Raw genomic sequence first — 26,552 nt, 5'->3', positions numbered from 1 at the left:
GTGATCCTTCACGGCACGGTTTGTCACGGCACCGGCTACCCCGTTCCTGAAAACCACAGGCCGGCGGGAAACTCGTGCTTGGGGTGCCACCACGGGCCCAGGGAGCCAGCCGGCGAGCCACCAACAAGCGAGTCATGCTCCAGGTGCCTCTAGCAGACCAAGGACGTTGGAACCAGCGTGCGTTTGAATTCGCTCAGTGGACAGCCGACCCGACTGCAGAGGCCGCCCGTCACGGCGATGAGGCCTCACGGCCTGGAGCGTGGCGCACAGCTGGCCCAACCTCTCCTCTTCCGCATCCCTTTCCACGCCGGTCGTTCTGGCCTGCCCCGCGTCCAACCAACTTTCAGACACAGACATTCGCCTCTGGTTGCACTTGGGAAATGTGTCTTTAAAAACCAACAAATTACAATCTCTGCTTTTTAGAAGATTTAAACACAAGCAGTCACTGCTCAGCTGAGTGAGAAGTCAAGGCCAAAGTTCTCATTAAATCCACTACCCCCAGCTTTGTCGTAACTAAAGCCGAGCACACGTAGTCGAGGTTAAAATTTTATTTATGACCAGAGTAACATAAAAGATTTTTCATGCTTCAAAAAGAGAAAAAAAGTGTCTCAAGCAGGTCTCTGGCTTATCTCTCACTCGCAACATGTTCCAACCTTATGCTTCTTGTTCTTAACTTTCTCTGTACTGGGGGGAGGGTGGGGGGCCAGCGCCATCAATGGGGAGCGTCATGGAATTTGGCAAGGACAGCACATCCAAAATAGGCACACTCTGGGAGGAAACCAAGCAGGGTCCCAGGGTCACCGCCATGGCCACCATCGGGTGTGAGCCCTGCCCCCAGCATGGTGCTCTCCTGCCTGCGTGAACCCCAACGCCCCTGACAAGGTCTGCCCACCTCATTCCAGGCAAACCCCAAATGGGCCCTGGGGAGACACTTCTAAGAGATAAGAACAGAAAGGCTGGACCTTCCCCCATAGAATAAAGACTCTGAAAACGTGGGATTTCTATTCTAACTAAAAGCTGCAAACTTGGTCTTGCGCTCCACTGGTCATTTCTCAGGCGCCCGTCGCAACACCGACTTGTGCAGCGCCGAGCTGCGCTCGTGCAAAGGCCCTGGGGCCCCGGGGCTCCGCGGCCAGTTGGGCCCTGCCGCTCCTTGGAGCCGAAGTCACCAAAATTAGGGAATTCCAAAGCAACCCCACTCAGCTGGCCTTTCCTCTTCAACACCGACCACTCTCACAGCAGCAGGCTCGGTGCCTCAAACAAGCACCCGCTCGTTCTTTCCTAGTGAACAACGCAACCACCGTACTTTGAATTTTTTTCTACAGTAACACGTTTCCACGTAAAAATCGTAAGTTTAAGTGTCTTTTTTTTTTTTTTTTTTCCCTTTCCTCTTTGGCAACTACTGTTGCTTGGACAGTCCTCACCCTCCCCTTTTTACTGGAAAAACCACCTTGACGAAGGGGGCCCGTCGGGCAGAAGCCAGGAGTCCGGTCTCCCTCCCACCACGCCGGTCACTGAGGTAGCCGTCCGTCGGGGCCCGTGTGAGGCTCTACCTCCCGAACGCGCGAACCACACGGTGGAACTTGCAGCCGGCCTCCGAGGCGCCCGCGCGGCTCTCCCGGGGTGTAGGATGGTTTTGGAGCGAGAGATGCCACACGGAGTTCTCTGAACATTCCTCGTTGCTTGGGTTACGGCACTGCGGTTACACAAGGCTGGTCTTCAAGTGGCAGGTTTTGGCGGTTTTAAAGATTTCAAGACCCTCCGGCATCGTCTGTTGCGACAAAACAAAGAAAGACCCAGACGTTAAGATTCAGCTCGGAGGAGCCTCCACGACGGGACGTCGGCGTCCCACACCGTTCGGTTTTCTGCACACGCTGAAGACTTTGACACAGTGGCCACTGTCTAGAAACGGCGTTGTGACCCGTAGTCGCCATCGGGAACAAAGTAAATCACCGTGCTAGGTTTGCAAAGACCGACGGGAATCGCCACCCGTGGAAACGGGCGCCTTTCCCTTCTCGGAGGAACAGCAGGTCCGCGCCGCCTGCCTATGGGAACGGCCACCGCACTAAGCGCGGACCCAGAGGGCTTCCTCTGAGCATCACTCACGGCCGCCTGGGGAGCAGCGGGTGCCGGCACGCGGGGCCCGTCCGCTGATCCTGTGAAGTCTGCCGGGCGGTGAGCTCGGCCACCGGGCACACGGCCTGCCACCCAGGGGAGGCCCTGGACGGGAGAAGCACACGCGCGCGGCAGTGGCAGCAGAAACACTACCGGCAGAGAATGACCAGAAGATCTGCCTTCTTAAGTATCACAGGCGACGGAGGAGCCCCAGACAGACAGGAGGAAAACGGAGGAGACAGACCAGCGGAAACCACCACCTGTCCTGGAGGAAACAGGTCAACGCTAATTTCGTCGTTTCCCTCGCTGTCTGGTTATAAATGTCCCCACTAGCGAAATTCACAACCCAAATATTTGCCAAAAGACTTCAGAGGAACTGCTCCTGGAATGGCATCCTCTCTCTACAGGGAAGTGTGTTGAAGCTATAGAAAATCGGCCGAAGGACCCGGACGCCCGCCCCTTCGGTGTCCATCTAACCGGTATGAACGAGGACACAGCCTCCCGTCTCCCCTTGTCACCAGCCCTACTCCGGTGAGGACACTCTGCACGGAGCCCCACTTTTAAAACTACTTCATTTTCGGGCGCCTGGGTGGCTCAGTCGGTTAAGCATCCAACTTCAGCTCAGGTCATGATCTCACAGCTTGTGAGTTCCAGCCCCGTGTCGGGCTCTGTGCTGACAGCTCAGAGCCTGGAGCCTGCTTGGGATTCTGTGTCCCTCTTTCTTTCCACCCCACCCCTGCTCATGCTCTGTCTCTGTCTCCAAAATAAATAAAAACATTAAATAAATAAATCAAATAAAACTGCTTCCTTTCACTAAGCGTTCTCCGCATTCACCGTGAATCTTTGCACCTGTGCCAGGCCGCTTCGACAGCACAAGCTCCCCACGATGTAGAAGAGGAAGATACTCTAACGGCAGCCCCACCGAGGGGTAACTTCTAGGTGCCGAATAAATAGGTAAACTGACGAGTTACTTGCTTCATAGGCCTAGAAATTCTTAGTGGATTATTACGTTTAGGAGCACTTTGCTTCGGTTTTCTTATGTAAAGCAAAAAAAATAAACTGTTATTTGAAAATCTTCAATCCCAATGTTGTCAGGAATGGAGTCAGACAACCAGGGAAGCCTCTGGTATCCCTCAAGATTTGAAAAGATCACGGTCTTGGGGGGAGGGGAGGAAAGATGCCACGAAAGAGAGTAAATCAGAACACAGAAGAGCTCCCAGAAATCAACAGTAATACTCTCAAAATAAAAACGGAACCCAGAGACTAGGACACGATTTTGAGAATCTCCCAGAAAGTTTCTGAAGAGCTGAACACAAAATGAACAGGAAGACATCGGAGAAAATGCAGGACCTCGGAACACAATCCAGGAGGCCCGGCCAGCATGAATTTGAGGACAAGGGGACACAGCAGAAAGACATAATCAGGGAAACCAGAGATTATCCCTGGGGCTGGAGACACAGGAAAAAAAATTGAGCAACGTATATAAAAAAGAGCTCCACCTAAATTCGTGAAATTTCTGAACAGGAGGAAAAAGAAGATCCTGAAAGCTTCCAGAAAGGCAGGCAACAGATCACCTACAAACCACTGAGAGCTGGGTTGGCAACAGACCACCTCCAACAGGAAACACGGACCCTTGAGACGGTGGGTTTCCCAGCAGAATCCCACACCCCGGCCGTGAGTGGAGTATGAGGACACCCGAGGGCCGGGGTGTCCCCCCCTATCCCATGGGGCTGTGAGCGCCCCCTGAGGAGGTCCTGGCCAGATGGCCGGGGCAGGAAGACAGGTCTTTGCAACAGTGGCCTAGGAAGCGCGAGAGCTCCCACACGGCAAGTGTGCACAGTCCAGAGCCGGGCAGAAGGCCGAATGTCACGGGAAGGGAGGGGCCCTATGACAGACGATGATCCATTGGAAAATAACGTGGGCCGCACGGGTGGCTCCGTCGCTTAAGCGTCTGACTCTCGATTTCAGCTCAGGTCATGATCTCACGGTTTGTGAGTTCGAGGCCCACGTCGGGTTCTGTGCTGACTGTGGAGCCTGCTTGGGATTCTCTCTCTCCCCCTGTCTTTCTGTCCTTCCCCAGCTCTGGCTGTCTCTCTCTCAAAATAAATAAATAAACTTAAAAAAAAAAAAAATACTACAAAACATTATTTTTTGGACAAGGGCAAAGAGAAATCTAAAAATTCCTCAAAAATAAAAAGCACCGACACGCAACAAGCAAAAAAGCACATTTGCCCTCGATACTGACAACATCCCGCCGCTGACACTGGTCCCGTTAACACAGCACCGGGGATGGCTGCTCGGCCAGAAAAAAAACGTTTGCGTCGTTTTAATAAAGTAATCGCTTTTGTTTTCCACCTTTTAAACTCTACCGCCTATAGACAGACCGAAGGGCACAATCCGTGCTATGACCCTGGCAACCAGCAGGGGCCGGTTCGGGAGTCAGAGCCGGCACGTGGGCAACTAGAGGTGATGCGCCGACGCCTGGAGGCAGGCGTGAGGGCGCCACGTCTCCTCTCCCGGAGCCACGGACGTTGTCCGCTTAAATCAACAGTTTATGTAACTCCCTGTCGGTGACATGGGGCACAAAAGACAGATGACCTGAAGTGGTTTTCCCTGCGGCCCGAGGGACAGAAGGCAAGGTGGTGGTCAGCTGGGGTGCAGCGGGTGGGGAGGCAGGACGGTGGTCAGCCGGGGTGTGGCGGGTGGGGGACAGGCTCCCAGCGATGCTGCTTCTCGAAGCGGGTGTGACGGCACAGAGCGCTCACTGCGAGAAGCCTGGGCTGACCTCCCGTGCGCTTCCTCAAGCGCGTGCCGCTTTCAACGGACACACGTGTCCTCACCCCTCCCGCCCACGGCAAGGGGCCTCATGACCGGACAAAACACAGGGGCCGCCAACAGCTGTGTGTGGCCAAGCGGCCGCTGCGCGGAAAGCACACGCACCTGCATCGGACCGTCGGGGCCTCTTTGAATCTTCAATCCCGTTCTCTTCCAGCTTTCTCTTCGCGCAGTCCTGACACGCGTTACCTATGAGATGAAAATTTTTAATCTGTTTTAGAATCCACCCTTCAAGGGCTAATAAATCGGATTTTACTGAAACAATAGCCAAATAACCCCTGCCATGCCCCACGGGTTGCGCTTTCTTCCAAAGAAAGGGACGGATCTGAAAGTCACGTTTAAGTGGGAAAGGGTCTAACGAAGGCGTCCTTTCACAGGGAAACGAGGCAGGAATGGAAAGCGGAGGGGCCGAGCCAGGCGGGCAGGGGCACCAGGGCCGCACAGACCGGCCCCTTCTCCCCCACCAGCCCACCTCTGAGCACGGCCCGGTGCCCATTCCGCCCACAGGAGGACACTGGCGGCCACCCGGCCCGGCTCTGTCTTGCAAATTCGTAACCGGCCAGAGAGGGCCTGGCAGCGAGAAGCTGCACCTTTCCAACAAGCAGCAAGCAGAAAAACTGATCTGAAAGCTCAGAACCTTGGCGACGGGCACTTCTGAGGGGGCCGGGCCAGGCCTGCTACACCTTAGACGGAGTCTCGTCTGGTCGCCCTGCAACTCTCACTTGTAAGACGGGAAATTATTCTCGGGTGCCAGCACATGACCCGTGTTTGAGCTGCGCCTCCCTGCTGGGGGGACGCGTTTTTAACCCCCGCGCTGTGGCAGGGACCCTCGCGAGGGCGGGGCTGGCCATCACCTCTGGGGGGGGCCGTTTCAATACAGGCTAAGTATTTACTACGAGAAACACTTGGTGATTCTGCAACAGTGGCAGCGAGCTAGCAGCACATGTAGGCAAAGAACGGGCTGGCAGAAATCAAGATCTGTTTACCCAACAGCGTGGTGCTGTCCACTCGGTCAGCATCTGGAGAAGAAAGAAGAGAGTCAGCAGAACCGAGACGTCACGTGCCCTTGGTCCTCATCCTCAGGGCAGCGGCAGGGACGGCGGCAAGGGCTGCTCGGAGAGGCATCGCGACAAGGGGACCTGAACGCCAGCTCCGGTGTGCCGTGGGGCCCCGGGCCGGGAGCGCCCCTCCTTGCCTCCTCCCTGGGTTACCATGAGGACCGAGGGGCTCCACGTGTGGCACATCTGGGCCAGCCTGGCACACGGGGAGGAAGGTACGGTACCCGCGGTCACTGTCACGACTGTCCTCGCCAGGACACCACCCTCTCCCGTCAAGAGAGAGAATTCGCGAAGGTAAGCACAAACGTCCTGAAGGACACGGTCACAGATTCCGGGTCCAAAAGAGCTTTTGGCCCTGACAGCTCGTCGGATGCACCTGGGGTCACGGAAGGGGGTCTAGCGGGGACAGGAAGGCACTCGGGTTTCGTGAGCCCCGGTCCTCGGGGCAGCCGTGCGTGCGGAGGCGGGGGAGGCCGTGGGGAGGGCAGGACGAGGCCGCGCGGGCCTGCCTGGGACACACCGGATCCCGCTCCGGCTCCGAAATCTCTGGGCGTTCACCGGGCAAGTGATTCGCCTCTGAGCTGGCCTCGCCATCTATCGAATCATCTGTTTCGTGGCCCCGGGTCCTGTGACCGAACACGAAGGTGGAGAAGGTAAAGCTGACGGCGGGTGGGGCCCCGTGAGGGTCCGTCCCCGCTGCTCCTCCAGCTACGACACGGACCACTGCCCTCGACGTAAAGCCAACTGTCCGCTAGGACGAGCGGGGAGAGACGGAGCTGTCGGGACCATGTACGCATCCGGTCAGCCGCAATCTTGGCCTTCCAGGTCACAGCGGCCACGTGCAGCCGTCCACATGGTTGACCCAAGTCCCCTGCCCGGGGGGAGTGGGGGGAAGGTTCTGGCTGCAATTAAATGGCAGCCAGTAAAGACCGCTCCACGCCCACCATCATCCGTGTTTGACGTCCCCGACCTCCAAGCCATCAACTGCCCTTCTGACAGGCTGACCCACTTAAAAGCTGCTCAGTTACCCTGGTCCTTCCTGGGCAGGTCAACAACTCCCCCCCAGCCGGGCCAGGAATCACCTACGAGGGTGTGCTGCACGCGGCAGAACGGGGAAAAGATGTTATTTGCGAAAAGAAAAGTCTTCGTGAAATCGTCTCGTGTCTCTGCGGTTCTAAGTCGTGAGCTGCAGCGACACGGTGAGAATAAATGAGGTCTCTGCACTTTTTGGGGTTTCAGCATCTCAACGGCTGCGGCCGGCTGGGCAGTTTGCTCTCCTGGTTAAGGGCCTCGGCGGGGACATAGCCGGCCATCGGAAACAGAGGAGTACACGGGGGCTCCTGCACGCACAGCGCTAAACGCTAAGGCTCCGCTCGCAGACGTTACCATCAGACCACTTGCCCCAGCCTCCGATTTGTAACGGACACACGGACCCTTTTAAAACGTGGCTGGAGGGCCGGTCAACGTAAGGGTGTGTAAAACTACATCTCCACTTCGTCTCGCGGTACGTACGTTCTATCCCCAAGAAAGGAAAATCAGAAAGAACCCCATCGCTTTACGCCCGGAAGGGGGAACGGCCCGTACCTGGGCTGCGCTGCCTGCAGATCTGAGAGGCGAGGTCCTGCACGTATCCGGGAAAATAGTCAAAACAGTCCCCGTACGACACGACCTTGATCCCGTGCAGAAGCATGTCTGCTTGATGCTTGAAGAAATGGTCCTCGTCCTCCTTGAGCACCAGCATGTAGTGCTCCAGCTCCACCTTGTTGGGCACCGAGTAGAGGAAGAGAGCCTGGAATATCTGGTCCCGCAGGGTCTCTCCGCAGCCCACGAACAGGAAGGACTTGGTGCGGTACAGGTTCTGGAGCACCTCCTGCGGAGAAACCAGCCGAGAGACAGGGACGCTCGTCTGAAAGACGGCGAGGTCCCGGCCCGGCCGCGTGCCTGCGCCTTTAGAATGTCGCTTGGCAACAGGCCGTCCCCACCAGCCACACCGTCCCCAGTGTGAGAGGCAAAGCCGTTCGCGTCAACGCGGTGTGGCGCGTGAGCAAACTGAGGCCCGAGCCGCGCACACACTCCCTGCTCGGCACCCGCGGGAGCCCCTTCCTCTCCAAGCCGGGGTCACGGATCCAGGTCCCAGTCGACGTCCAGCGTAGACGTACCTTAAAGTAAGGAGAGTCTGACGCCCACCCACCACCCACCTTGTGGTGTAGTCCCTCCAGTCAAATCTCCTGGAATTAAGTACAATTTTAAATTCTCGAAATGGGAACTAAGGACGTTCCATTCGTTTCTGTCCAGAACTGTTATGTATGACGGTCTGGAATTAACGTGTCTCCGTGGCTCACAGACGGTAACAGGGGTGCCGTGGTCAGAACTGGGTTTCTGGGAGTGAGAGCAGAGAGCTGAGGAGGGGGGAGACCAAGGACAGGGACCCCAGGGAGCGGGCCAGAGGGGGCCACCAGGACTGCGCGGTCACTCGGGCGTGCGGCAGGAAGTTGCCCCTTCAGACGCCCAACACCCCAGGGGGAGGTCCGGTGTCCACCCAGACGTCCTCACAGCATTACCGACGCAGCTGAGGGGCATCAGCCCGGCCACCCGTCTGGCCACACCTGGGCCCCGGGCCGGGATCGGCACGAGGACCACGGCGCCCGACCCCGAGCTTGCCGGTGACTCCGTGAGAATACTGTGGTTTGTAAGCGTTCTGTCCAGGATATCAAAAAAGCCTCACAGGGAAGGAATGAAGTGTAAAACAAGGTTTTGAAAGCTAGAGAGAATGCCAAGCAGAGAAAGGAGAGGGGAGGCCTGAAAGAACGCAAAAAAGCACCACGTGAGGTCGGGACGAGAGGCCGGAGAAAACCGGCGCGGATCACGCCGAAGAGATTCACCTGCGTCCCCGAGCGGCCGGGCCACACCGCACGAGGACCGGGCCTCCGTTCACCGCGCCAGCCCCGGGAGACAGAGCTGAGAACAGCGCCAGCTGTGTGGACAGAGGGGCAGGAATATGCCTGGAGGCCAGGAACCCGCTCGGACTGCCAGCAAGCAGCCAGCGGGCCACCAAGTCCCAAGGGGCGCAAGCAGTGCCTGAGGAAGGGGGGCCGTACCATGACTTCCGGGTCTTGAGTAACATCTTTGTACCCCGACGGATCCAGGACCATCCCGCAGGGATCAGTGTACAAGCCGTGAATGTGGAGAACCCCGTATTTGATGTGCCCTCTCGCCCACTGAAGGACCTGTGGGACAGCAAGCCAGGACAGAGGGGAGAAAGCTGTTATTTAAAGGAGGCAGAAGAGGAAGACATCTAGGCCGGACTCGCGGGTTTCAACCGTTCCTTGGAAAGAGCGAGAGAAATACTTCACTTTATAATCACACCTTTAAAGCCTAAGAGGAACCGGGCTATTGTGCCACTTGAGTCCTGTCGGACCAACAACTGCTTTACAGACGGCTTTCAGCACGTGAGATGCCAGCGACCTGCCGAGACCGGTTCCTTGAGGGGGATGAAGGGGACTTTCGCTTCTGAGTGACACGTTCTATTTTAGTCACTGCCGTGGACGTGTCGTCTGTACGCCCAGAAAAGCACACGTGTGGACCCATAACTTATCAAACAGCCCTGGACTGACTTCACCTCAAGATCTAGAACAAGGCCCTTGAAAAGCTGCACATCACACACACTCCATTTTGTCTTCACGCCAGGGCCACCGTCGCGTCGGCGGGCAGGCCTGGCACCACCAGACACGCCGCAGGAGCCCAGCTCTGTGGGCACCGGGCAGGAGGTGGGCCGGCACTTCTGCCACAGGCCCTTTGCACTGGATTTCCAGGGACGCGATTTACAACAGCAGCAGCCAGAGAGCCTCGCAGATGGGACCGCGTGGCTGGGGTGCGGCGAGCAGGCGCTCCGTCACGTGTCACAAAGAGCTAAGGGGAGGGCGTGACCCCACCATGAGGACCGTGCCGGCACACGTTTCGCCACATTCCGCGGGGGAGGGCGCAAGGAGCAGCCCTCAACGTCAAGGCACGATCTCTACGCGCTTCGGCTTCCTGGGCGGATGAGCTGGATAACCCAGCAGCGGCATTAGTAATGACACAACATCTTTAAGCAAACACACAAAGACACAAACATTTCACAAAAGAAATACAGTCAACAAAATGAAACCAGGATCGACCTTAGTGATAAGAGAAAGAGAAACGTACACTGTTCACCGATTTCCACCTCAACGGGAGAAATGTGTTTTGTTTTGCTTTTTGGTGACACGTGTTGACAAGACGTGGGACGCGCGTGCTCTCTGACGCGGCTGGTGGGGGCAGGAACTGGCTATCTTCCGGGAAGCAACCTGGTGATTCACATCATCTGTCTAACGTACTCATGCCCTCTGACCCTGCCGCCCTTCTGAGATTTTAGCCTAAAGAAGTCACCACAAGGACACACCAGGAGGCGTGAACATCTTCACGGCAGTGTCGTTTGTACTTGTGCAAAGACGCTAATAATAACAGAGAAAGGGTGGCAACTCTGGTTCAGGTCTCCCATTGCCCCGCCGTTTGTAAGCGTGCTTTTAGAAGCAGCTTCGTGGCCAGGAAACATTCCCAGTACGGTGCTAAGGGAAAATATCAAGATAACAACGTCACGCACAGCATCACCCGATCCAGAACGAGGGGGAGGGGCCACCCAAACCACTGGCCCTCCTTCCCACAGGGCCTGCCACGCACACACACGCACGTGAGCAGCCCTCGCACGTGCGCGGGACAAAGGCACAGAGGAAACGCGCAGGTGAGACAAGTCGTCGCCCTCCCGGTGTCGCGATCGCTAATGGGCTGCCGTGAAAGGGAAGGCTCGGTCGGCCTGCGGAGGGGGTGAGCCACCCCCGCCCCCCACCCTGCAGCCCGCACCTTAGTCTTGTCCTTCAAGTCCAGGGACTCCATGGGCTTGCTCTGCTGCTGCCCGAAAATCTCCAGCAGGTTGTCGTAGTTGGTGGTGAGGACCATCGTGCCCCTGTCCATCAGGCTGAGGACGGACTGCAACACCAGCGGGTTCTGGATGTGGTGTTCCAGGTTGTCGAAAACCTCCATCAGGCAGTCCTGGAAGAAGTTGGGCTTGGTGTCACCTGTACGCTACAGAAAGGGGGAACAGAGTTACCAAAACATCCTCTCTCAGCAACTACTGAGCACCTAGGCAGCAACATTCTTTCTGGCTGCTGATTTCAGAAAGAAAGGAAACCCCGACCTCATAGAGTTTCCTAAAACCCTGGAGGAGGGAGACAACGTACAAAACATAAGCGGTACGTCAGTGGTGGCCAACGTTACGAGAAAGTAAAGCAGAAAAGGGGGGACGGCGCTGCTGGGGGCAAAGGGCACTAGGAATGGGGACACTGGAGCACACACCCTCTGGGAGTGGCCCAAGCAGAGGGAAGAGCGGACGCAAAGGCACTGAGGTAGCAACAGCAAAGGTGGGTCCGAGGGTGATCCGGGGCCCTGGCGGGTAAGGGCGGGCACCAGATCACGTGGGGCTTTGCGGACTTCAGATTCCCTGTGAGGAGCTGCAGAGGTGCTGGTTTTCTCTTTCTCTTTCTCGGTGCCACAGCATCTTAAAGTTAGGCGGAGGACAGTAAGGCACATGCTGCTGGGTGATCCAATGGGACGGGAAGGAGATCCGGCCTCTGGATGGAGCACCAAAGGTCACCTTCGGCCTTGACCGGAGCCGCTTCCGTGCAGCGACGGGGGCAAAGCCCGGGCTCAAGAGGAGGGAGGGGGAGCCGCAAACACACACAAGCTTCCGAAGAGCCCTGCTGAGAGGGGCCGCGGGGGAGTGGGGCTGGGGGGCAGCCAGGGGGGCGCGGGGGTCAGGCGGCAGCGTGCACTCGGGAAGGCTGAGCCTCCCGGCCACCCCCACCGCACACGACACGACATGCGCCGGCCCGCCCTCAGTTCTGTCCATCAGAAGCCACCTCTGTCCCGGTGCAGGTCCCAGGTCCCAAGACCCCAGGACGGCGCTCAACCCCCTTTTCTGACATTCTCGACTCCTTCCCCAACCCTAAAAACCCTTCCCCTGTTCCCGTGGGCCCGTCATCGGTAAATTCCCACACATTCACCTACTTCTGTGAGCGTCCACCTCCTGGTGCCACTGAAAACCGGCCCGGCCCTGGGAGCACAGGGGTGGACCCAGCTCCCCATCAAGTCTCTCTGGCTGTACTTCTGGGCCAGTTCCTGCCGGTTCCTTCAGCCACTCAGCTGACCCTCGAAGCACCTCCCTCCCTCCCCTCCACCGACCGCGTCCCATCTCCGCCACCAGCCTGCTGTCACATCCCGAGCCTCACCACCACCAAGAGCCTGGCCCTTTCAGAACCTCTGGCCAGGCCTCCCCTCGCGCCTGCTCACCCTGCCAGCACCTCGGCGCCCAGGGCCACCCCGAAGCCAGCAGGACCCGCCCACCACCGAATCGGGTCCCGCGGACCTGCCCCCCCCCCCCCCCCCCGGCCACCCACCTTCTCCCAGGAGGCAGCTTCCATTCCATGATCTATCACCACAACTACTCCCCTGACCAAGCTTTCAACCTCGCTGCCCCTCCCGTCCTTTGCCAGGATTTCCTGGCAATTTGGAAAAACTCGCCACTTACCCCATACCTGTTCTCAACCTGCTGACCGTGGCTGGGGAAACACAACCGTTCCGGCTGGCCTCACCTTAACTCCTGTCTTATGAAGTTTAAAAAAGCGCACAGAAGTAAAGAGAAGAGTAGATGAAGGCTCCATCTGTGCGGGAGCTCCAAGTGTCTGCCTCGTGGCCTCTCAACAAATGAACCACCTCTCACCGCACGCGGCCCCGCCCCACCCGCCCCGCGACACTACTCTGTCCACTGACTCGTCCCCGTCCATCTCAGCAACCCCGTCTGCAAAGACCCAGACAGCAACTGCTTCAGGGTCTGTGGGCCTCATTCTCTGAGACAACTACCTGACCCTGCGCCTGAGCGTGAGAGCAGCCGTGGACAATACGCAAATGATCGGCGTGGCTGGGCACCGGCAACTTCATTTACAAAACAGGCAGCGGGCCAGGCCTGGTCCCACGTCCCAGCTGCCCCGAGCCAACAGAACACGTCCCCCAGGACAGCTGCCCAGCCCAAACACTTCCCAGACGCTGGAGACTCAGGCCGGCGCGACGAGAACACAGGCGGTAGATGCGGCTCCCACGTCAGGCAGGGGTGAGGCGGGAGCCCTCCCCACTCCCCTCCTGCCCTGCCGGACAGGCACATGTTGGCAGAGGAACAAAACAAGGCCCGGGGGCCCCGGCCCTGGCAAACCAGCATGCTGTCCCGGGGCTGCCTGCCCGGACTTCCACGTGGGGGACACAAATGTGACCACATTAAGTTAGTAGTTGGGGGCACAGCGGCCTAAACTCTCCCGGTCTCCCCAATGACCCTGCAGACACCCTCTCATGCTTTCTGTGCAGCGTCTCCAACACCCTCCCCCCTACCCCCCCCACCCCCAACGCACAGGTGACGGCTGTGCTCTAATAAACCCAGAAGTAACCAGAAGAAACCCGCCCCTGGCCCCTTCCACATCGTGTAGCTTCCCAGCGTCCCTGCCTGTCCACGGCGGCTGCCTCACGGCGGACCCCCAACCCTGCGCCGGCACCCCCGACTCGAGGGGACCGCTCTTCCTCTCCACCAGATCACGTCCCCCTGCGGACAAAGACGCTCTAGCTTCCCCCATCTTAAAATGTTTTCGGGAACCACCTGTCCTCCGAAGCTACGTGGCTGGCCTGCTTAAACCAAAACCACACCTCCAGGATACCCGTCTGCTAAATGGGCGTGAAACCAAGGTTCGTCCCCAGTGTGGCATGACACCCCAGTCACCACGTCTCGTATCCCGGCTCCACTCAGCATGGGCTCTTTCAGGAGCCCCGCGGTGCGCCCGCATCACCACTGTCGGAAGGGACGGTTCAGGTTCTGAAGGACACGAACACGGTGGCTCGTCAGCCCGGCCCGGCCGAGAACAGAACGCGACGCGGGCTCGTGCAAGCGTTCGCATCAGCTCCGCCCTCTTCTGCAGCCCCGTCCGGAAGCAAGTGACCCAGGGAGACCCGAAGCGGCCCTCTGAAACAGACTTACAGGCGACATCTTCCGGATCAGGTCGTGGGCGACGACCAGCAGGTCCCGGTCCTTCATCACCTTCCTGCGGAATTCCGCGACGTCCCCGGGGTGAAGCACCTCGAGCTGCTCGGCGGCCTCGATGACGGCCTCGATGCAGCTCCGCCACGAGCAGAGGGCGCGGATTCCTGGGGCCACCGCGGCGCTGACGCCCGTCCCGATGACCAGGAGCAGCTCCTGGGGCTGCTTCCGGATGAGGCTTTTTAAAAACTTTCTGCTTAAAAACAAGGGAAAGAGAGCGCGAAAGTCACCCTGGAAGGACCACAGTCAGAGGGAACATGACATCCAGGAACACCTGCGGGGCTCAGGTCAAACACGGTCACCCCCCTACTTGCCGCTGCTGGAAGAGAGGCCCCGCCCATCATGCTGTGCTGTGGGTTTATCTCACGCGCTCTGCCCTCCGTCCACAAAGGAGCTGGGGCCGGCTGTGCCTTGGTCGTCACGAGTCCCCCTGGAGGGCAGCGCGTATTTAAGTCATCTACACACGGGGACAACACGCTGGCAATTTTAACTCTTTTGACGCTGCTGGGAGCTCGGAAAGACCAACCGCGATGACAGAATGATCCTGCTGGCGGCGACAGGTAAGAAAGTCCCCGGCCCAAACCGGGTTTCTGCCGCTTATCCATCGCGACCCACCCCAGGCTGACACCTCCTTAACCCGACACCACTTAACGCCCGTAACCCGCGGTCCACTGAGCCAGAGAAGCATGGCACTCCCAGTCTCCTCCCAGTCTCCGACGTGACCCCGGGTTCCCTTGTTGCTTGGTCTGGAGACCAGGTTACAGTCCCTTGCTCGGGCAAAGAGAGAACTGCCTTCCGGAACAGTTCTTATGTTGAAGCAAAGGGCGGCTACACAGCCCGAGCATCCCTCCTGACACAACGTTCTCCTTCCACTTTCCCTGTGCGGGGGCTAAATAAACACCAGCTCAGGAGACCCGTGACAGGTGCTCTACACCTGCATGAAGGTGTAGCTGACTTTATTTACCTGGATTTTTGTTCACTTCTGTTTGTGGTCTTTTCCACTGGATCCATCTGTAAATCCTAGAGAGAAAAATAAGTCAGCCGTGCCTTCTATTTCCCAGATCAAAGTTCTCTCATTAAGACTCTGGAAGAGTGAAAGCTAGAATTCAAATCAAAGGTCCTGGATCTTTGTTAAATCACAATACCTAAAAAAATGCCATATACAAAACACATACATCCAGAATGCTTCCCAAGCCACCGTTCCCACGTCCGTGTGACCAACCAGGCCAGGCGGAGGCTCAGATTCAGACTCTCCGAAGCTCTACTCTGGGCAGAAAGGGAAGGGAAAGTAACGTGTGCCCAGCGCAGATGGCACGGCGGGTCCGTGAGAGGACTCTACTCCAGAGGGCTTCCCGTGGGCACGCGCACAAACGACTGGTCACAGGAGGAAGGATGGCAAGTTGCCCACCAGAGCAAAGCCAGGGGGACGACATCTCCAGGGCGCGGAGCCCTCCTGCAGCCAGGCTGAAATCTAGTCCAAAGATACAAACTAAGTAAAAGGTCGATTCTTAGCTTCCGTAAAACAAGCATCTTAAGCCAGCTAGGTCTCTACAGCCAACCTATCTCCATAGTCTACGAATTTTACAGAATCACCTTCCCCCAATTCCAGAACTAATACTTCTGTAAATAAGGAAATATACAGAAAAATCAAGTTTATAAAGCCCATTACTCTGCTACCTATGGGCAAGAACTATTAGGAACATCTGTACATTTCCCTCAAGGTGGTTTACATTTTTCCCATCATTTGAGTCCAAAGGTCATACCCTACTTTTTTTCCATGCGTTATAATAAAAGCATTTTCCTTTCCTTATTAAAAAGATTCAGAACTAGGGGCGCCTGGGTGGCTCAGTCGGTTAAGCGTCTGACTTTGGCTCAGGTCACGATCTCACAGTTCGTGAGTTCGAGCCCCGCGTCGGGCTCTGTGCTGACAGCTCGGAGCCTGGAGCCTGCTTCAGACTCTGTGTCTCCCTCTCTCTCCGCCTCTCCCCCGTTCATGTTCTGTCTCTATCTCTCAAAAATAAATAAACGTTAAAAAAAATTTTTTTTTAATTCAGAACTAGAAGTGTAATAGCTACATACACAAAATTCTACCTTATTAATATGCCATCATTTATTTTATCTAAAATCCCAAGGCAGGACATTACTATAGCACTTGGACAACCATCTTTGTGCACAAAGATTTTTATCTATTTTGGAATTATTTATTTAGGAGACATTCCTGAGAAGTACAATTGCTGAGTTAAAGAATATAAACACCGTAAAACATCTCAGCATGCACTGACAAACTACCTTTCAGAAAAGTGGTCAGCAAATATGGAAAAGCGTGGTTTGTCATATCCTAACCTGCACTGACTGGAAACCACCTTTTTACATGTGTAGTCTTTTTTTCTTTTAATCTCAATTAGAATCAGGTCACCAAAAATAATTTCCCAGGGTAAGTAAACAAGGCTTAATAGGTCTATAAGCATTAGATTGTAGAGCTAAATGGCATCCTAAGAATATGCCCTGACAACGTAGATACACCCGTGTGCAGGCGTGGATGCATCTCTCAGCCCCGCCCCGCCCCAGGGAAGGGGTTCAATGCTTCCATCGACCTACGGATGGTGTCTGTGACCTTCGCTCGAATGTTAAGAAAGCACAGCCCACAGGCAAGAGGAATCCTGCACAGAGGCCTGAGATCTACCCAAAGGGGAAGGCTGGCAAAGTTCGGGCTGGCTCTCGTCCCCTCCCTCCATCCTCCCCACTAGAAAGTTCCGATCAGAGCCATCAAGTCAAATCTTTTTTTTTTTTTTTTTTTTAACCTACTAGATATTTTCTAAGGAAGGTAACAAATGTTGGGACTTTCCACCATATTAAGTAACCCTGGACCCCAGCCCTGAGATATCAATAACTATTCACCAATCGTCAGTTTTAACAACTATAAAACGTGAATTCTTGCCAACCAAGTTTTGAAAGTTCGAGGCTGTCTCCCGTGAAACGTGCTTGGACGTTCAAACTGTGGAGTCAAACAGCACTGGCTCCAACCTGCCAGTGAGGTAGCTCTTTAACCTCCTGCTTCAGGAAGGAACTTGAGGCTCGGTCCTACTCAATCATATTTGAAAAGTTAACGTGAGGGGGGCCTGGGTGGCTCAGTCGGTCAAGCGTCCGACTTCGGCTCAGGTCATGATCTCACAGTCCGTGAGTTCAAGCCCCGCATCGGGCTCTGTGCTGACCGCTCAGAGCCTGGAGCCTGCTTCAGACTCTGTGTCTCCCTCTCTCTCCGCCTCTCCCCCGTTCATGTTCTGTCTCTCTCGGTCTCAAATAAACGTTTAAAAAAATTAAAAAAAAAAAAAAAGTTAACGTGAGATGCTTATCGGTTGACCAATCCAGCTGCCTCCCACCCTCCCCCGCAAAATAACACACACCGCTTTGAAATAGTTACTCCTGGGGAAGAGCCTTTCACCTCGGCCTTCTCTACGCAACATTTTAGAATATCTCTTAAACAGTCACTGGTCAACCAAAGACTTTGGAAATGCCTCAAACTGTTTCCATGGTAAAAACCTTCCTTCCACCTGTCTGCCGTTCTCGCAACTTCTGTTCAAATGCTTGTGATTCGCCACACAGGCAGGACCTTAGTTACAAACTGGAAATCTAAAAATTGCATTGACACACCTGTCAAAAAGTATGAACGATTTAAACTTTGGCAGGCTCGACGGAACTCCGAAATTATGTGATTTCAAAGTTTGCCAAAGGAACTCATCCGGCAAGTGCTGAACGCTTACATAACAGATGAGAGCCTGCCCTGCCGTGCGGTTTGTTGCTGGATTAAGCGCTCAAACCTCTCTCTGCCTGAGCTCGATGAAGGTCAGAAGCCAGCTCCTTAGACGGCACTTCAGACCGAGTCACGGGCTCCAACTGCAATGGCCAGATGTGCCTTGAGACACAGACACTGCTGTGCACCTTTAAGAATCCAAGGAGCCAGCAGGGGAAGCACTCAATTATATTAAAACTCAACCCAAGAACCGTGAAGATGAACCGCACAGCTGCCCATATTTAGACATCTACGGTTCGTTCGAACACTGCACGCTACAGACACTACCTCATTTCCTGTCCTTTCAGCAGAATCTTCAGCAGAGCCAAGTCTCACCATAACCCAGAAAGTACCCCCAAAGCGCTCCTTCTTCTTAATCCAAGGGCCGAGTAGGAGATTTCCAAGGCCATTAGCGCCAGATCCTAGAAGTTTCAGCAGGACGCAGGGCAGGCCGCTGGCAGTCTGTGCCCATCCCCGACACCATTCTGCTAAGCCAATCAGATTCTAGACAACAGTAACAAAAGCCTTCAGAGACCTTTTAGAAGCTGCATCTTTTGGTTTCCTTGGTGACCATGCCGTCACCAGTGTGCAGGCCCAGAGCAACCCGTTTTTTTTTTTCTTCAAGGACCTATCAGCATTTTCTGAAAGTGGAGTCAGGCCCCAGCACAGATCTGTATAAGCAGCTCTCATCCCTTTTCTCTAAAACCACGAATAAAAGTCTTAACAGGATGTTTTCTGCTTAAAATCTGAGATCATGAGGGGCGCCTGGGTGGCTCCGTCGGTTAAGCGGCTGACTTCAGCCAGGTCACGATCTCGCGGTCCGGGAGTTCGAGCCCCGCGTCGGGCTCTGGGCTGACAGCTCGGAGCCTGGAGCCTGCTTCGGAGTCTGTGTCTCCCTCTCTCTCTGCCCCTCCCCCGCTCATGCTCTGTCTCTGTCTCAAAAATGAATAAAAACATTAAAAACAAATTTTTTTAATTTGAGATCATGCATAGTTTATGAACTAGCTTTAGAGTAACCAGAGACTGTCCTGTTCTTTGAACCCCCAGCATCCAGCATGAAATAAATGTTCATCAAACGGAGTCCAACGCAAAAAAGAATAAACTACAACCACGGTCTTCGTGATTGCGGCTAGCGAAACAAGGCCCCCTCCCAACTCCCTAACCCCACTGTGCCAGACTGTTAAGGACCTTCCCCTACCATCCTGCTTCCTGATAACCACGCCCTTGGACGGTCCCCTCACTAACTCTGGACCTCATCATCATGTGACTTCTTTGACCAATGGGATACAGGCAGCGAGCAAAAGTTTGAGGGGCACTTTGACACTGGAACCAGCCCTCTTGGAACCCGGGCCTTGTCAAGTGCACTCCAGCCTTCTGGGAGGGTGAACAGCCCCCAGGGAAGAGCTGAGGTACACCATGTGACAACCCAGCACCACCCCCGACCCAACACAGAAGAGGCTACCCGGGGCCACTCAGTGCCAGTCAAGCAGCCAGATCAGCACAAGGGCAGGGGTGACGCCCGGGAGGCCAGCCAACGACCTGCCGGAACAGGCCCAGACGCTGAGCTGCAGAACCGACCCTAGTTTGGAGCGCCCATCACCACCACTGTTTTCCACCACCACGAAGAGCACAGAGACGGGAAAGGAAGGAGACCAAAGCGTCAAGAGAACGGATCAATGAGTGCTTGGATCTGGAGTGCTGAGGCGGAGGGAGAAAACGTTTGTCAAGAATGGTCTTTATTGCGTTAGCACAACAAAAACCTTAAACTGAAACTAATTACCTTCTATTACAAATTACAGCACGAACCACAAATTAGTCTGTGGGATCAACAAACGTCCTTAGACAAACCCCTTCGTTTCTTTCTGTAAGTGAATGATATGGGTTTTGAGCGACCCAGGGGCGTGGGGAGAGCTCTCAAGTCGTACAGCCCTTGATCACAGGCAAGAGACAGGTACTCAAAACCTATTCCCTTCACACAGCAGGGGAGGAGGTACTGCAAACATCCGCCAGAGTTTGCACGTGTTGGCTTTCACCTCACCTCTAGTCCATCCAGAGAGCGACGGAATGAGATGCTCCCAGAAGGTGTGCGCAAGGGTGACACCGGCCATCGTGACTACAGATGACTGGATTCCCACAAAGGCCCGGCAACAGGGCGGCCCTCTGTACAACATTCTATCAACGGTACAGCCACCACTGTTACAGAAGTAACCCACACGGAGAGATGTGTAAATGTGCTGCTCACAGGAGACAGACTCGGAAGGAGCTCACCCTTGAACAGGTGGGGCACCAGCACCCCACGTGGTTGAAAATGTGCGTAGAACTTTTGACTCCCCCAAAACTTAACTACCAACAGCAAGAGCCACAAGAGAGCGCCTTTTACCGAGACACAAAATGCACAGAGAGATGAAATGCTCACGGGGAGATCGGTGCCCGTGGCATTTTAAGCAGATACTGGCAGGACTTGAACTCACCACAACAGCGACCAGAGGTGGCTACAAAATACTGACAGTACAGTAGGACTACAGGTAATTTTATGCAGTTGTAACAGTGCATTTCTACGTCTGTCGACATTTCTCTCCACGGAGAATGAAGTCACACACAGTCTGCCAGTTTTGATGAATTTTAACTCTTTAATGGATCTGTGTGTGCTTTATGGTAGTTAACTGATCAAATAAACTGGTATCTACAAATATTTTATGCATTCAGACATACCTAACTTGTTCTGAGTTCTTGTGACAGTTCTAGGCTATGTGGCTTGTCTGTGTTCTTTCAACTCACAGACTCACAACTCTAAAAAAAAAAATGTTCCAATATATTTACTGAAAACAAGCTGCAGGTAAATGGACCCACAGAGTTCAAACGTGTGTGGTTCAAGGGTCAACTGTACAAGGATAAGTGCAATCCGTGGAACCAGCGTGGGTTCCTAAAGACCGGGATGTCCTACAAGGAGGCCAAAAGCCACCTGTTGTACTCTGGCTGCACCAAGGCGGGTCTGAAAGCCCGGGAGCCCTGAAGCGAGCACTTCCCACTTAGCAGCGTCCCACGGCAGTTCCCACAGCTCCCAGCACGGACACCCGTGGTTACCGCTGTCCTCTCCTACTCCGACGTGACTCCCACAAACCGCCTTCTTCAGGGCAGCCTGGCTTCCCACGCAGACTTGGGGGCGGGGGGCACAGAAGCACAAATCACCGGGTAAGAAGAGCCCAAGCTTTCAAGTACTGCTGACAGCCAGGCTTCTAACCACAAATGAGTCACCTGGGGGTGAGAAATAAACTGCCAGAGAGTCGGATAGGCCGACGAGGTCACCTGATCCGGAAACAAGGTGCAAACGGGTAACAACCGAGCTTCCGGAACCGCAGAGAGAGGCCCGGACCCGAAACTACAACTCCCAACAGAAGGCAGCGCTGGAGGCACCACGGAGAAAACACAAGACCTGGAGTCAAGAAAACACCGCCGCGTCCCAGCCGGGAGAGCTCTCTGCACCTCAGTTTCCAAGTCTGTCACCTGGGAATCCACCAGCCACACCAGCGGTTGGATTGTTGTGAAAACTCCAGGTGAGTCAAACATCCGAAAAGGTTCTCACTCAACCGGAAAGGGGGCGCCGCTACCGGCCGGCTCACCTCCCCCAGCCTCGGGCAGCTTATTTCTGCGACACCACTGTGCCAGGGCGGGAGCACAACCACACCCTAATTTGCCCACAGTGCAGCTTAAACTTCGTCCCAGCCATCCCTAATAGGGGATCTCCAGGATGAACTGTTTTTCTTCACTTTACAGAACACATGACACTTAATTTGAACCTTAATTTGAACACATGACACTTAACCCATCACTTTCTAAAGTTCAGTCAAAATCAATTACGACAGGGGAAAAAAAAAAAATGCTTATTTTTACCAGTTTTAAATGAACCACGCCTCTGGAGTTGCTTGGGCATAAACTGGGCAAAACTTCCCAAACCAAGAAAACAACAAAACCCCCCACCAATAAAAAACATAAAAGTCACAGTTTAGTCCAAAAACCACATTTGTTACTGACATTTTTTGTTCCCGTATGAGATTCAGGGGAAAGTACCAAGCACTTTGCATGCATTTTCTCACTTAATCCTCCCAATAACCCCTTGAAATAGCTATTTCTCTTACATCTCATCCAGCCAAGGCTGACATTAAACCCTTCGAAGAGGCCAGTCACCATGATGTTTCCTCCTAACACGAGTGTGGTCCAGAACAGCAAATATACCTGACATTTTGCCGGGCACCCCGCCAACTAATCACATGTTGGCTGTTTGAGTTTGTCCATCATCAGATGAGACACGTCGAATTAACTCAAACAGATGTGCTACTTCATGATAAGCCAATAATGGTGAAGACACACCAGTGCCAAGGCCAAGGGCAGGCCGAACCCCCAGCATGTCTCCAACCCAACAAAAAGAAGAGATGTTCTAGAAAGTCCACCTCTAGTGAAATGCAACATTACGGAGGGATCCGAAAGGTACGGGATGCCAGATGCCCTCGTCTTAGAGAAGCGGAAATGGAGACTCAGAGGGAGTGACCTGGTGAAGGCCCCCCAAAGAGTCAGGGGCCCGCTCTACACTCACCGCTGGCTCATGGCCCATAACTCTGCACTACCCTGGGCACCGCCTGCTCCACCGTGACCCCAAACCCCCATCTAAGGCACTCACTGCATCCGACGTACCTCTTCTTACCACCAAATCTCCACAAATAACAAGCCACGGTGTTTCACTGACCACTAGTTTCACTTGCTTACGTGACTCATTTTCCAGAAATGCTAAGGGAAGAGGCCACTATGAGGAAGATCGAAGAGGCAGCAGAGGCAGCAGCAGGCAAAACGAGCAGTTCACAACAGTTTTGTTTGGTCTACACCGCCGACCTCCGCAGGGACGGGCAAGGAGGGCGGACCGGGGATCCAACACCGCCTCCCAGGACTTCCCTCTCCGGGCCAGGGGATGCTCCAGGCTCCTGGCAGGGAGGAAGCAGGGTGTAGCAGGGAGAGCCCGGCCTTCCAAGTTAAGCAACCGGGTGCTGGTGGTCCTTCTTAACGCTAAGTTAGTCGCTCTGAGTCTCTATCTCCGCCATCTGTAAGAAGAGGAATAATATCTCCCGTCTGCTAGCGTTGCTGGAAACATTAGAAGGGGTAACCCTTAACACAGCCTAGGGCCGCCTGGGTGGCTCAGCCGGTTAAGCGGCTGACTGCGGCTCAGGTCCTGATCTCACAGTTTTGTGGGATGGAGCCCCTCTCGGGCTCTGTGCTGACAGCATGGGGCCTGCTTGGGACGCTCTCTCTCTCCCTCCGCCCCTCCTCCACTCACACGCTGTCTCTTTCAAAATAAATAAATAAAGTTAAAGTTAAAAAAGGACAAAACCTCTCCTCCAGGAACTAGTAAGTTCCAAAGTCAGTTCCCGGGCAGAAAACTGTAGGCTCAGACAGGAAAGAGCTGAACGGCAGTCCCGGGGCTCTGGACTTGAGGAAGCAAGCCACGGTCCCCATTGTCACCACCCCGGCCCAGGACCCCTCTCTCACGTGCTCCCATGACCCGGCTTCCTCCAGACAACACCCACTCCCAGCCCCCCCCTGCAGCCAGTGGCTGTTCATAAACACAGAAACCATCTCACTTCCCTCCTTAAACCCCTCAGCGGGCCTCGACTCTGACTCCGGACTTTCACCCTGACCCCCCTCGCCCGCCCCTTTCTTTGCCTCAAACCCCGCCCTCGGCCAAACTTGCCAGGTTCCCCCCTTCTGGTCTCCCCAGAATCCCCCTCCCTCCTCTCCACCCACCAAGTAAGTCCTCCCTTCCTTCAGCCCTGCGCTGCATCACCACTTGCCTGGGGTGACGGCAGAGGCAGTAAATCAGCACAGGGCCAAGGGCATGAGCCTCAGGGAACGAAGCTGGATTCTCCAACACCACCCCGAGAACATCGCCATTAAGGGAGGCCACCCCAGCCACCCCAGGATGGATCTCGGCTCCAGCCACACTTCCCATTTCCAAGATCGGCTGTGCCTCGTGGCAACACCTCTGTGCCTTTTCACACACTGTCCCCTTCCCTGGAACTGCTCTGGCAAGCTTCTCCGCAACCCCACCCTTCAAGAATCCGCTCACCTGTTACCCATCAGCCTTCCTCCCCTTCAACGAGCCCTCCGGAACGCCACTTCCTGAGAATCCGGCTCCCACCCCAGCCGGGCTCAATGCCACTACACTGGAAAAACCACCCACTTGCTCAGCCTCCTAACCCCCACCCCCACCCCTCCAGCGAGGGGCCCCGAGAGCAAGGACTCTGTCATCCCCAGCTCCAGTGTCAATTCCTCCTAATGATCAGGCCTTCAAGAGAAAAAAGACGCGTCCCACCAGTGAAAAGATTAAGCCGAGGAGACGACCTCAAAGGCTGACTTGCCCTAACTCCCTCACCGACGTAGCTCTCCCTCCCTCCACCACATCAGCGCTGTTCTCTAGACTCTTCTGTGAGGCCATATGAGTCTCATCAAAGAGCATTAAAAGTTAAACACTGTCCCTGCCCTGGCTTCAATGCAACAGCAAACACAAATGATCCTGCGGGGGCTGAGGTCGCACCCCCTGCTCTGTTACAGAGGCTCATCGGCTGACCTGTTACAGGCCCCCACTTCTTGGGTACTCGTGAAATTCACAAACCCCAGGCGAAGACTCACGGGTGCCCCTCGGGGTCCACGGACCTCAGGTTTGAGAAACCCAGCCTGGAGACCAGCCAAAGGGGGAGTGGACACTCGGGGCAGGTGGTAAGAGAGAGGGGCAGGGGAGCAGCCCCGGGGTGGGGAGAGAGGGCACCGAGGGCCTGCGCGGCCCAGGGGGCTTCTCAGGAGCCCCGCGCACCGGGACGGTAACCTGGGGCGGGCTCAGGGGGTCCTCAGGCGATGTGGGGGGCGGTTTCCGGAACCGAGAGTCCTCGGGGTGTCTGGAAGTCTAGGGGAAACCCTGAAGGGTCTCGGGTTGCGGGGTCCTCCAAGTGGCGGGGGCCAGAGGTGGCCCAGGGACTGCGACAGGGTCTCGGGGACCAGGGGTCCGGAGGGGCGCGGGCTGGCCCCCAGGGTGTCTCGGGAGGCTGGGGTCCCCAGGGAAAGGCTGGGAGGGGTCTCGGGGACCGAGGTCGGCCGGAGTTCCCGAAGGGGTTCTCGGCCCGGACCCCCCGGGGCCTGCCCGCCCGGTCCCCTCACCTGCCGGGCCGCCGCGCCGCTGGCCGGAGCTCGCGCTCCCGCCGCCGCCTCCCGCTCAGCGGTCGCCCTCGTCTCCGGCTCTCGCGGCGGCCGCGCGCTCCCCGCGCTGGGCGGGGCCGGAGGAGGGCGGCCCGCGGCCCGAGGGCTGCGCGCGCAGCCGGGGCGGGAGCCGGCGCCCGAGCCGGAGCCCGAGCCGACGCCGCGCGGCTCCCGGGGGCCGGCCGCGGCTCGGCCGCCAAGCCTTCCCCCGCACGCCCGCCGTAGCCGCGCGGAGGTTCCGCCCCGAAACCGCCGGCCCCGCCCCCCGGAGCCACGCCCCCTCCTCGGGCTCTCCCGCGCAGGCGCAGAGGAGGGCGCGCACGGCGCTCGCGCCCGCGACCCGGCGTCCGCGCCGCCGCCCTGCCGGGGTTGGCTGCGCGTCCTCGCTTCTCGCATCTGCAAAATGGGCGCAGGCGCACTTTGCCGGGACGCGGCGAGCGTCTCTGTGAGCCCGGAAGCGCCGCTCGGCAGCCGCGCCCCGAAGCGCGTTCGCGCGCGGCCTGGGCGCTCCCGACCCCCGACGCGTGCGCTGCGGGTCCCAAATGCGCCTCCTGGCCGGAGCCCCCTGCCCACCTGAAGCAGTCGGCCCCCGTCCCCAGCCCCGCGCTCTGCTCTTGCAGAGCCCTCCTCCGTCTCTGAAACCGCGCACGCCTGTTGTTTGCTGCCTCCCTGCCCGAGAAAACCGGGACCCTGCCTGCAGGACCCCCCTGGGTCCCCAGCAGCTAGCACGGAGCCGGGGCGGTCGGTGCCAGGCGTTTGTGAATGCGCGAGTGCACCCCCACCCCCGCGCTCTCCCCTCATCAAGAAATGCCCTTCCCCAGGGTCTGACAGTTGGGTTCGAGTCCCCTTCGTGCCCCAGGGTCTGCGTCCGTAAAACGGGGTGCTTGAGCGAACTCATGATCACGCGTGGTTGCACTTGGCCCGGGAACACGCAGCTGAACTCGTCGCCTGGTCATCCTGTTATTCAAGTGGCTCCCTCCCCCCTTTCTCTGCCCCTGGAAATCTCCTTCCGCGAACAAGACCCAACTGGAGCAAAAACCACTTCCTCTGCGCAGCCTGTCCAGCTCCGCTCTCCCTGCCCTGCCCAAGCCAGCCAGAGCTGATGATTCTTCCTTCCCTCCTTGGCATCTTTGTCCCTGCCTGGCGTTAATTGCTTGTTAACATCCCCCCAGCCCACCCGGCGAAGCTCATGCGTTTCAGCAGCCTGTAAACTTTGGGGGGGGGGGTGCCTAATAAACAAGGCAGAGGTGGGCTTCCTGGGTGGTGCCAGGCACTCACCTGAGCCTGCTGTATGCGTGCCTTCGTTCAGTCCTCAGAGCAACCCCTAAGAGGAAAGTGTGAGAGAGGCTCGTCTTCTCTCAAGTTGTGG

At 56.3% G+C, this 26,552-nt stretch overlaps 1 protein-coding gene across 12 annotated transcripts; it reads right to left on the bottom strand.

Moving 5' to 3' along the window:
- Nucleotides 1–533: 533 nt before the first annotated feature.
- Nucleotides 534–26,552, bottom strand: FAM118A (family with sequence similarity 118 member A). 12 transcript variants are annotated; one of them, XM_027070477.2, is made up of 9 exons: nt 26,462–26,552; nt 15,122–15,177; nt 14,098–14,350; nt 10,887–11,108; nt 9,107–9,235; nt 7,593–7,878; nt 5,937–5,969; nt 5,056–5,139; nt 534–1,771 (listed from the first exon to the last, which is right to left on the bottom strand). In XM_027070477.2, exons 2-9 carry the CDS (start codon nt 15,166–15,168, stop codon nt 1,752–1,754), a joined length of 1,074 nt encoding a protein of 357 aa, XP_026926278.1. In that variant the 5' UTR covers nt 15,169–15,177; nt 26,462–26,552; the 3' UTR covers nt 534–1,751. The 12 variants fall into 12 exon arrangements, 8 of the variants coding, with proteins under 8 accessions (XP_026926278.1, XP_026926276.1, XP_053055484.1 ...); XM_027070475.2 differs by having other exon boundaries at nt 14,098–14,353; nt 26,462–26,543; XM_053199509.1 differs by lacking the exon at nt 26,462–26,552 and adding an exon at nt 25,145–25,351 and having other exon boundaries at nt 10,887–11,075; nt 14,098–14,353.

This window comes from Acinonyx jubatus, chromosome B4 (genome assembly GCF_027475565.1).
Source record: "Acinonyx jubatus isolate Ajub_Pintada_27869175 chromosome B4, VMU_Ajub_asm_v1.0, whole genome shotgun sequence".
Classification (NCBI taxonomy): Eukaryota; Metazoa; Chordata; class Mammalia; order Carnivora; family Felidae; genus Acinonyx; species Acinonyx jubatus.
This window is presented reverse-complemented; position numbering and strand designations above follow the sequence as displayed.